Source organism: Balaenoptera physalus (assembly GCF_965194825.1).
Source record: "Balaenoptera physalus genome assembly, chromosome: 21".
Taxonomy (NCBI): domain Eukaryota; kingdom Metazoa; phylum Chordata; class Mammalia; order Artiodactyla; family Balaenopteridae; genus Balaenoptera; species Balaenoptera physalus.
The window spans coordinates 35,823,533-35,835,900 of NC_138902.1; the positions used below are offsets into that span (position 1 = coordinate 35,823,533).

Here is a 12,368-nt window from a genome sequence, read left to right on the forward strand (position 1 = left end):
CACTATATACTGTATACTGGAACAAGCAATTTACAAATACTTTGCTTCATCTACTCAAAAAGAATCATTACCATTTTACTCTTATAAATGATGAAACTTGGACTTGAATACGATACATACTTTTACAACTATTGAATCCTTGTCTCTCTAGCTTCAAAGCCTATGTCCTTTTCTCTATGAAGCACTTAATTTAGTTTCCTCAGCCACATCTTCTGCACAAATAACATTTTACCATTTATTACACTGCTGATCTTAGAAGGCATTCCTCATTTCCTCTAATGATTAATTTTCAAGTCTAACAAAAAAATAGTTTAATACTGTTGGGAGAAAGGACAGAACACTTTCTAACACCAATGAGTTATGACTCATTTGTCAATTTGTGTTCAGATAAGGACCCACACATATTCTTTTTATAAAAAAAACTTCTGCCTGAATGTTACACTAGCAGATAAATTTGATGTCTACTTGACTGCTATCAGACCTTATACTGATTTGAGGTAAGGGTTCACCTATGTTACTGTGGATCATTTCTGCAAGGTTTTTATCCATAAAATATAAATTTCAAAATAACGATACATACCACATCCCCCACTCTATTGAACATTCCAAACTAACGAGAACAAAATATTAAAACTTTATTTTAAAAGAATGACCTCCTTTCTTTCTGTCCTCCAGTAGTTTTGTCCTTCACTATTTATAAGTCCAGTTTAATTTGAACAATACTGCCCATGATTATCCAACAAGAAGTACAATGAAAACAGGAAGTGCATTTACAGGTTGATTTGTGTATATGTGTGAGACCTAAGGGCCTGAATTGCAGTCAGAGACTGGAGCATCCCCCTTGAATAGACTGTGTGTGTCCCCAAAATTCATATCTTGAAACCTGGACCTCCAAGGTGATGGTATGTGGAGGTGGGTCCTTTGGGAGATGATAGGTCATGAGGGTAGAGACCTTATTAATGGGGTGAGTGCCCTTATAAGATACCGAAAAGGTGATCTCTCCCTCTCTCCACCTTATGAAGACACAATGAGAAGACAGACTGCTGTCTGTGTTAGGAAGTGAGTCCTCATCAGACACTGAGTCGACCAGCACCTTGATCTTGGACTTCCCAGCCTCCTGAACTATGAGAAATAAATTTAAATCACCCAGTCTATATTATCTCAAAATGTCTAAGACACACCTGTGTCTGAAGCCTACATCCTAGGGGTCTGGGTTTACCTCTCTGTCCTCCCCAAGTGCCAGAGGACAGGGTCATTACACAGAGTCGATGGACTGTCGTTACACAGGCAATCACTAGGAAGCCATAAAATAGGGATATTAAGAAAGCAGAGGTAGGTCAATCTACAATGTGATTTTTAAATGATTATTATTGTTGTTTGTATTTGCTTTTTAGTTTTAATGTGATATTTGTCATGGATAAAGCCTCACACACAAGCCCAATATATCACGCAGGTAAAAGTAGAGTTGGTTGAACTGAGGTTGCTCCAAACGACCTCAAGCGTCCTGCCTGTACCAACTGCTAGTAGTGGCAAACCAAATAAAATACATAGATCCCAACCACTGGGATTCTTCACCACGAGAGCAGGTCAGCGGGAACACCACAAGACGAGGTCACCAGGAATGAACAGAAAAGGTACCCCAAGAGGCTGAAAATTTTAAAAAGAACATGATGCAGGGGAAAGAACCACCCTGGAAATAAACCCACTTGAGAATCTCAATGGAGCCTTCGAATCTGCAGTGAGCAGGACAGGCAAACCCATAGTGAAACTGTGACAAAATGCAGAGGTTAAGAACACAGGACTCGGGGAATAGGAGGAAACAGCTAACTGTGCCTGGAGAAGTCAGGAAAGGGTTCCAATGGTGAGGCTCTAAGACCACCTGGGCTTCTGCACGCAAGGAAGGCGGCGAGGACACTTCTAGCAGTCTACTGGTCCTTTTGGCTAAATCATGGTGAAGGGTGTTAAGGAAGGAGAGTGACAAGACAAGACTCCTGTGCCCCGAAGATCAATCTGGTATGTGTGGTATATACTAGAATGGAAAGAGAAACTGGGATCAAAACACCTGAGAGTGGAACCGCTGTTTAACAGAGAAATCTGGAAGGTCCAATCTCAGTGACTGATGAGGGTAGAGAGCAAAGACGGGTTTGAGATGCATTTAGGAGATAAAATGAATACCCAGTGTAGATTCTCTCTCCCAGCAAATACTTTGAAGGTAGGAAAGCAGAACGAGATGAAGTGGGAAAGGCAGTTTATAGAATTACCTCTCCGGAACCGCTCCCTCTAATGGACATATCAATCCTCATACAGAAAGAAAGAGGACTTACAGACGGAGTTTTTATGGCTACTGTCCTTGCTGGGAAGCATCTTGACTCCTCTTGACTTCAATTCAATCGCCTTTTTCACTGGAAGAAACAAAATAAAACCATTATTAGGTACGACTCAGAGAGATATCATAAAATTGCGTTCTATCTTCACAGCATTTCCAGTCATAACTGCTTTCTTACCAACCCCTGGAATATGAGACGTATTCTAAGGGGTGAATGATGCAAAGCAAATGAAGTACAAGAGCCTGTGAATAATTAATGCAAGTCTATCAACCAGCAAGATCATATCTTATGATAGCAGTGTCAGAAGCTAAAAATAGTATGTAGTAAGATTACCATCTACACCCAAAGCTGCTTACTACCAGCGATGGCAAATTCTACAAATCATTATCATTTCGCCAAATGACCCAGCAGACTGCTCTCTCAACTTACATGCAGTGACTAGAGTTTTCTAAATTTGCTACATACATGAAAAATTTTGAAGAAAAATGAAATTTATTCATTCATTCACTCATCTAGTCATTTAATCACTCAAAGTTTAACAAATATCCATCAATGGGAAGCTAGTAGGAGGAAATGTTCTAAGTGTGGGTGATTAAATGCTAAGAACACCAGTACTTACAGACCCTCGTAACCTACAAGCAATATAAAAAATGTATGACATTGGTTTCTAAAGTCATAGTTCTCAGGCTTTAAGTTTCTTGACTTTACTAGGTTCTGCATTAAATATTTTACGAAGTTCCACTTTTGTGGTCATTTCTGGGGAAAAAAAGTGGGAAGTCATTTGTGGGAAGAAAATAGATAATAATATTTTAATTTAAAAATTTCTGTTTTGAATATTAAAATTATCATATCTTTATTAAAATTAAATATTTTAATTTAAAGATTTCTGATTTACATATTTACATATGATTTACATATATGGACCTAGAGTAGCGTGAAGACCTGGGCTCAAATCTTTGCTCACAACTTGGTAGCTATGTGGCCTGTGTAAGTTACTTAACTCAGAGCCTGTTAATTTATCTGCAAAAGGAGTGTGATGGTTACTTTTTATGTCTACTTGACTGGGGTCCAAAGTGCCTAGATATCTTGTCAAATGTTTTCCTGGGTGCTTCTGTGAAGGTGGTTTTTGGATGAGATTAAGTTTTAAATCCACAGACTGAGTAGAGCAGATTGCCCTCCCTCCATGGGGGTGGGCCTTATCTAATCAGCTGAAGACCAGAATAGAACACAAAGCTGACACTTTCCTGGCAGAAGAGAATTCTTCAGGCCTGACTGCCTTCACACTGGGTTATAATTTTTTTTCAATTATTATTGCTTTTTTTCCTTCCAATTTTATTGAGATATAATGTACATACAGCACTGCGTAAGTTCAAGGTGTACGGCACAATGATTTGACTTACATGTATAATGAAATAATTACCACAATATGTTTAGTAAACATCCATCATCTCATATTGATACAAAATAAAAGAAAAAGAACAAAATTTCTTTCTTGTGATGAGAACTCTTAGGATTTATTTTCTTAACTTTCATATATAACATACAGCAGTGTTAATTATATTTATCAAGTTATACATTACATCCCTAGCACTTATTTTATAACTGTAAATTTGTACCTTTTGACTGCCTTCAACTAATTCCCCCTCCCTCCACCCCTCGCCTCTGATAAATGCAAATCTCATCTCTTTTCCTATAAGTTTGTTTTTCTTTGCTTGTTTTTTGAAGTATAACTGACCTAAAACACTATGTCAGTTCCTGGTGTACAACACAGTGATTTGATATTTCTGTACATTTCAAAATGGTCAGCACGATAAGTCTAGTTACCATCTGTCACCGTACAAAGATGCTACATAATTACTGAACTATATTCTCCATACTGTACATTTCATCCCTGTCACTCACTTATTTTGTAATTCGAAGTTTGTGCCTCCTAATCTCCCTCGCCTATTTCTCTCCCTCAAGCCCTCTTCTTTGGCGACCACCAGTTTGTTCTCTGTGTCTTTGACAATGTTTCTGTTTCACTACATTTGTTCGTTTGTTTTGTTTTTTAGACTCACATAAAAGTAAAATCATCCAGTATTTATCTTTGTCTGACTGCCTTCATAGTGGGATATTAATTTTTTTTCCTGCCTTCAGATTCAAACTGAAACGTTGGCTTTTCCCGGGTCTTGGTCCTGCCAGCCTTTGAACTAGAACCACACCATTAGCTCTCTTGGTCTCCAGCTTACTGACCCACCCTGAAATCTTGGGACTTCTCAACCTCCATAATTGTGAGAGACAACTTCTTATATTTCTTATATAGGATGGTATGATATATATCATCCTATTGGTTCTGGTTCTCAAAACAGCCCTGACTAATACAATGGGCATGCTGATATCAAATGCAGGGGAACAGATATGTGTTCCCTGCACTATAATGAATGCACCATATTTAGGAACAGACCCTGGATGTTGTGGGCTCTGTACACGACAGTGTTTGTTGCTATTTTTGGATCACTTGCATTCACATGGCTTCCCCAGAGGAGAGATTGTCCTTCCATCGCTGATGTTACTGGACATTTGTTCCCTCTCCCCATCCCTTCCCCTGGTCACTGAATTTTCTGACCCTCTGGGTACCACGTGTCTGTGGCTCTACCTCTCAAGGCCCTCATCCCACTTCCCATCTGGCCTCTGTACACTACCTTATCTGACATTTGTACACTACCTTATATTTAAGTAAGCATCTTCAAACACACCATGGTATTTAACTCTTTCCACAACCCACTGAAGTAGGTATTATGAAGATCCTTACTCACATTAGGAAATCAAGGTTCACAGATTTGTTGAGAGGACATAGGGAGTAAGATGTGGGATTTGGATTCAAATCTTCCCACTCAGAACCCAACACCCTTCATTGTATTCTGCCCACTTGACAATGGAAGGCATGGAGGTAGAGACTGTAGGATCCCGACACCTGGAAAGAAGCTGAAAACGCCGAAGAGCTCTGTGCCTGGAATTCAAATCATTGCAGCATCACCAGGGTTAAACTGCCAGGACAGTCTATTGACTCTGCTATTTCTTTTCTCTCTGCACTAACAAAATAAAAGCTGATTCTCTCCCATTTCCCACCTTCCTCCCAAAACCCAAGCTTTTGAATTCAAGGAGAGAAGCAATTTCCTCACGTTGGTGTTGACAATTCCTTTCCTTGTCAAAGGAGGCATTGAAGAAAACCTCCCCAAAGGAGGGAATTATAGGAAGTTGCTTCAGAAGCAAGGGGAGGGGCTGGCATTTGAGCAGGTTCAGGACCAGGTGGGGAGATGGCGGCTTTCACCAGTGCTGAGATGCATGACAGCTACAGGTAAGCCATGGACGCAGGGCATCTGATGTTTGGAAACTGGTCACAAGGTACTGAGGGTGAGGCAGGGGCCATCTCTGATGGGGCCTGTGGTCAAGCTGAGGGATGGCCTCTCGATGGATGTCCAGGAGAAGAGGACCAAGGAGCACTCCTGTGATGGGGAGCATCCTACCTGAGAGGACGTCTTGGGATGCTACGGAATGAGGTGTGTGTGTGGTGGGGTGCTGCAGCGTGGTGTAGAAAATGGGAGGACCCAGACAGTGGCAGATGCCGGATGTTCACCAGTGGACTAAGAGGAAGACTCAGGGTCAGATATGATTAGACAGAGGTATTGATCTTTGCTATGGAGCCATTTTATAACCATTGCACCAACATAATGGCAAGCTGGTACTATTTCTACCCCCCCACACACCCATCCCTCATCTGCTGCATCTTTCCTTGAACATGGAAATCTCTCTGCCCAGCCCTGAGGGGGGGGAAGGAGGAGGACTCTGGATGGAGGACAGGAGGGGCTTCAGGGAGGTGATGAGGGGAAAGACCCTTTGAGGAGGGTCCCTTCCTTTTCTTCACAACATTGCCAAGAACCAGGGCTGTCCAGAAAGAGGATGTGTTAACTTGAAACAAGTTAGAACTCAGAGGAGGGGAGAATCTACAGCAGTACAACACCATCGTACTGAAGAAAAAAAAAAAAAAGTTCCCTGGTGGATGTTAGCTTCACTCAGCTACATACAGCTACTTTCTGTCCTTTCCAGGGAGAATGTCCATGACTGACCCCTAATTAAGCTCAGCCTGCTCCTTGGACCCTCCCAGCTCCCTCCCCCGGCCCCAGAGGCAAGAAGTCAGAGTTCACTGTGATCTTCCACACACATCAGACTTCTCTCAGGAAACCCAATCCTACCATCTGCCTCTGGTGTCCTTGGAAATTCCTGTACCAGATGATAGAATTCAATGTCTAACACCATAGTTTACCCATAATGAGGAGCTCAGAAAATTCCAAATAAACAAATAAAATGCAAAATTGTTTCAAACAAACTTAATTTACTAAATACAGGGACGGACACCATTGAGAAACCTCACAAACCACAGAGGAAATTGTTTCAAATATATACACCAACTACTGACAAACTGAAGAAATCAGGGTTTGGAATTTAAAATAGAAGCCCTTTTTTTGGACTTATTATTAACTCAGAGGATTATCGTGATTTTATTAATACTTCTCCAGGCTAAAAAATTCCCTTCAAGTGGCACGTGAAAAGAATGTTCACAATTATTGATAGCAATAATAGTGAAATCCTTGGAAATCCTTTGAGTTGAGAGAGCTTACTATACAGGTGCGTGCACACACACACATATATATACTTTCACATTTATTTTATATTTCATTTATATGTTATGTATTTTTACATATTACACACTATATATTTAATATATGTTATATATTAAATGTTTTACATATTATATATATTACTGTTGTATAAATATTTTACATTTATTATATATAAAATAATGTGTAAAATATTTATGTATATAACATACATAAATTAATCTATTGAGCTTTCTTATTGTTAGAAATGTTCTTGTTATCTAACTTAGTCTTATAATTATTTAATCAATAGCTTTCTATTAAATTTGGTAAGCAATTATAGTCCATAAGCTATTAATCTTTTGTATTTATCAATACACTGTCCTTTTATATTGTCATCTTAGCAGATATGATAATTCAAATTCCATTATTTATGTTACCTTATTCTTGAATTAGGAAAACAAAATATTTCAGAAAAATATTTTTGGTTCATGTGTTGTTTGGAAAATATTTTGTTTTCCTTTATTATTGGGGAAAAAAAATCTAAACTTCTGGATTATCTCAGAGATTTTTGTTAATCTTTTTCATTTTGAAGAGAAAAATAAATGATTTGTAAATAATATATTTTGAGGAATCCCAGTGGTTTGCATTCTTTCACTTACTGTAAGGCTTACTTTTTTTCTAAGCATTTACACCATAATATTTTAGAAATGCTTTCAAAATATTAATTTGCTTCATTAATAGATCCAATTATAGCAACCCTTACTTAAATCGTCTAACATTTCTTCATTAGATTTTATGTGTTTTATATTGACGAAGTCATCAAAATTCATATCACTTTATATTTTTAACACATATTTAAAGATTTTTTTAAACTGTATCAAAGTATCTCTAAGAATCCCTAAGAATCACTAAATATTTCAGTATGGACCCACTTTCCTATTCTCTGTTAATTATATAAATGCATAGCTCATGTTGATGCTGATAAAAATCAGTTTAATCATATGACCTTATATGGTTGTTATCGTGGATGACGGAGCCATTCCCACCTAAAACCAGAGCCTCCACCTCTGCACTGGGGCTCATCACCTCAATAACATGATGCCATCATTTTCCTCCTTCCTCACAATCATTCTTTCTTTTCTGCTTGATCAATCCCATTATTATACAAACATGTTTCACTTCCCATCTTTAAGAACCGAGACAAAACAAACAAGCAAAAAGGCAAGCATGCAAGCAGCGAACAAACAGACAGAACTCTTTCCTGCCCATACTCCCCAGAGCTGCCTGGCCCTTTTCTCTCCTCTCCTGGGAGCAGTGAGAGGAAATTCCTCCAGTGAATCATTTTCTTTGATCTCTTCCCATTCTCTCCTGAACCTGAAAACAGCCCTATCAAGGTGAGCTGTCACCTCCGTTGCTAGATCTTGTGGTCAGTCCTCCAGTTCCCTTTGTCTGTGATGTGAGGTCCCCTCCCCCCACGTCCAGACCCCACACGCTCCGGTTCTCCTCTGATTCAATGGTCACTCCTTGTTCGTAAATCTGAGCGTCGTCCTGTGATGCTTTGGTATTTATCGCCATATTTTTAAACTTTCCATGTACTCCCTTGACCAAGATCCAATAGAAGTATTATAATCATCTAATAAAATATCATTAATATTACAATATTATTAATGAGTAGTAATTTTTAAAATTACTATGTATTTGACACTCTGCAAGGTGCTTTATATACATCCTGTTTAATTCCACCGCAAAGTTATAAGATTTATGGTGTTTATTATGGAGAAAAAAATGAGTTACAAAGAGGTTAAATAATTTATCCTAGGTTACAGGGCTTAAGGTGGAAGAGCTGTCCTGGAGCTGGGGGTCTGATTCTAGAACCTGATCGCTTTACGAGGAGGAGATGCTGTCTCCTTTATAAATGATACCACTTGTTTTAAAATTTTCTTGTTGTAAACAGTTTGTTATTGCGTTATACAATACTTATGTAACTATATATTAGTAAACATGTCTTATCATACCACATTTTTTTAAATCAGAATTTAATTGACACTTCAAACCATTATCTAACAAATCGTTGAATGAACGTGTATGTTAGCTGCTTAAACATGGGTTAAATATTTATTAATATTCATCCTGTTACAACAAAAACTATGTACTGAGTCACATACCATTGAGTGTGTTTTCCTTTTCTATTGAATTCTTTTATTATGATTGTAGTAGTATATGGACATTGTAGAAAACTTGGGAAAACCTAAAAATTATCAAGAAAAAAACAAAAATAACTGACTGAATAAACCCATCACCTAGAGATGACTGCTGCTATCATCATTTTTTATGTATTTACTTCCAACCCTATGTATATTGCACATATAAGTTAATAGGACATTTCGGTAAAGACACATATATGATATTTACAGAATAAAAATAAGACTGTAATGTATTTTTATTCTGCTTTTATGACTGTTTTGAGCATTTTTGCTTATTACATATTTCTCATTAGATAGTGTGTGTATGCATATATATATATATATCTTTTTTCCCCCCCGAGGCTTGAGGGATCTTAGTCCCCAACCAGGGATTGAACCCAGGCCCCAGCAGTGAAAGTGCCACGTCCTAACCACTGGACCACCAGGGAATTCCCAATTTTTAATCAGATATTGAGGTCACTGAATACTTTTGAAAAACACTTTTAATGGATTGGTCACAATATATTTAATTCCTTTACTCTTAGATATTAGCCTTTTTCTTACTTCTTGCAGTTGTATGTGATACCAAACAGCTTCCAACACATCATTAAACTCTGATCAGTTTCATGGAAAAAAAAGGGCCAGAGTTAGGATTCTTTGCTCAAGGTCTTAACACATAGTGCTAAACTGATTTTTAGGAAACTGTATCCATTCTCCTCACCAGTTGAATATAATATCTTGACTGTATCGCCTTTGCCAACGTTGTTTTATGTTTTTAATTAAAAAAATTTTTTTGAAGTATAGCTGACTTACAGTGTTGTTAGTTTCTTTGTACAGCAAAGAGATTCAGAGAGAGAGAGAGAGAGAATGTAAGACGTATACATGTTCTTTTCCAGATTTTTTTCCCTTACAGGTTATTACAAAATACTGAGTAGAGTTCCCTGCGCTGTACAGTAAGTAGGTCCTTGTTGGCTATCAATTTTATACAGCATGTAAAAGAAAACAGTTACCAATTTGATAACTGAAAAATGCCACCTCACTTTTATCCGCATTTCAAACAAGTAAGGTGCTTATTCCCTCGTTCTGTGAGATAAACTCTCCTATAACGTATTGTCCCGTGGTCTACAGAGCCGCCCCTCCTTATGCAGCGGGGACACGGCTGTTCCGAGGCCCCCAAGGGCTCCCCGAAGCCGCAGAGGGGAGCGGACCCAGAAATTCCACGTTTTCTCCTGCGCACGCGCCCGACACCAAGGTTAAACCCTAAATCGGGCCGAGTCAGAGACGAGCGCCAACAACGCATCACACACGCGAGAACAACGAGAACCACCGGTCGCGCTAACAGTCATGCGCCTGCGGCCTCTCTCGCCCTCACACTAGCTGACTCGACGGATTCAATGCCTTGCCCGTCGCGACTACGCACCGGTCACGCGCTGTGGCGTAACTTCGGCACTTGGAGGTGTGAGAGCAAAACCAACGCGGGCTTCTTTTTCCTCCGTCACAGTGTCCCCGGCAAAAGGCTCTTACCCGAGCTCCTAGCCACCTCAGCAGGCGAGTCTTTTTCTTCTCATTCGAGAACTTTCCCTGAAAGGAAGCGCCTCCCGGCTTCCCTTGGGCACATTCCAGCGGCCAGCGTCACTCCTCCTGGGCTTTGGGGCCATTCTTCAGTAAAACGAGGGTCACGCGGTACCGCGGCAGCCCGTCTGACAAACGAGTGGCAGCTAAGCTACTGACGGTTGGACCAGCGGCACTACAAGACGAGTCTCGTTCACAGCGCGAACCAGCTGACCTCGCGAGATTTCCTCACGCAGCTGACCTCGCGAGATTTCCTCACGCGCGACTCCGACCAGCGTGAAATTTACAACTTCTCTACTGTTGACTTCTGGCATTTTTCCGCTTAGTGTTTTGGGACCGAGGTTGCCCTCCGGTAACTGAAACCTGGGAAAGTGAAACCGAGGGCCAGGGGTGGGGAGCGCTGCTGTACATTATTTTATGAGGTTTAATTGTTACTGCAAAAAAACTTTTTTTAAATCTAGAAATAATTGTTGTCTTGTCTTTGCTAGGTTACTCTTCCAGCAGCTCCCTTGTAGGCTTAGCCTCGCTCAGGAATTCCTACATTTTTCATGAGGTTATCGGATGTCCTGGAACGTGGACCCTTGAGAAAAACTGACAACCGAGTTTTAGTAAGTAGATTATCAAATTTCCTTTTGATTCTTAAATCAGCCAGTGTCCGTTCTTCGGTTGAGAAAACCGTCCTCTTTTCAAGCTTGGGGTTAAAAGGGATCTTTTGCATCTGAAATGTCACGAATATGTATTTATTATGCTTCACAGTATTAACAGTTTTGTTGTTGATAACTCCCTGTTCCTGGCTATCAGAATGTTTTCGTCTGATGTCACTTAACAGCACTATCGAATTGAAGGAAAAAGCTTTCATGCGTGGAGTTATGATTAACGCATGGATACTCATGTCTGAGTAGTCTGAAGGGTTAGTGTGGGACACCCGCACACCCTTGGCTATTGCATTCTTTGCTAATTTAATGGGTAATTACAGTAACAGGCTTTATTGGAAGGAAGGCAATTAACTTTATTTGTCCCCATGTGCTTAAAAAATCATGGACTCCAGTGAAACAATGTTTCCCTGTGATTTAAGTTGTCAGAGATAAGAACATTCAGGATTTAACGGGGGACGCGTTGGGATTAAAAGATTTCTTACTTAGCTTTGTAGTGATTCATGGGGTTACTCCACACACTTTCTTTCAGGCACTTTCCTCCAAAATAGGGGGTGGAGGGCACCAAGAGACAAGAGAGGGGAGAAGGGGGGCACCAACTGGAGAAATTTGGGGGAAAGGGAGAAGGGGAACAAAGGGGTGAGGTGCCCCCAAAACAACTTTTCCCCTTCACCATCTCCCCTGTATTGAGGTACAGGAAGTATTAGAGGCTTGTAAACAATCATCTCAGATAATCCACACATTCCAATAAAGACTGTCTTTTTCCCTTAACACACTCTTCTCGTCTGTATTTTATGTGTGAAAAGATTTCCTCCTGAAGTTTCCCAGTTTTCCCAGTCAGGCTACCAGAATCCATTCACCTTGCAGCCTGGGCAACTGTTTCATAACAAGGTCAGGTTCAGCGGGGGTTGGTCGGGGGGAGGTCTGTCCAGGAAGCCCGGAGGTCTGAGCTCCAGTCTCACTTCTGAAATTTCCCGAAATCTTGAGCCACAG

The 12,368-nt window shown here is 40.0% G+C and overlaps 1 protein-coding gene across 1 annotated transcript in view; it reads right to left on the minus strand.

Annotated features, from left to right (window-relative positions):
- Positions 1-12,368, minus strand: part of CSMD1 (CUB and Sushi multiple domains 1) — a gene marked incomplete at its 5' end in the record, with an annotated part of 1,822,885 nt that overhangs the window by 602,505 nt on the left and 1,208,012 nt on the right. Inside the window, one exon of the mRNA XM_082444064.1 lies at positions 2,325-2,402. Within this exon, the coding sequence (XP_082300190.1) occupies positions 2,325-2,402 (78 nt within the window). The remainder of the gene's footprint in view (positions 1-2,324; positions 2,403-12,368) is intronic.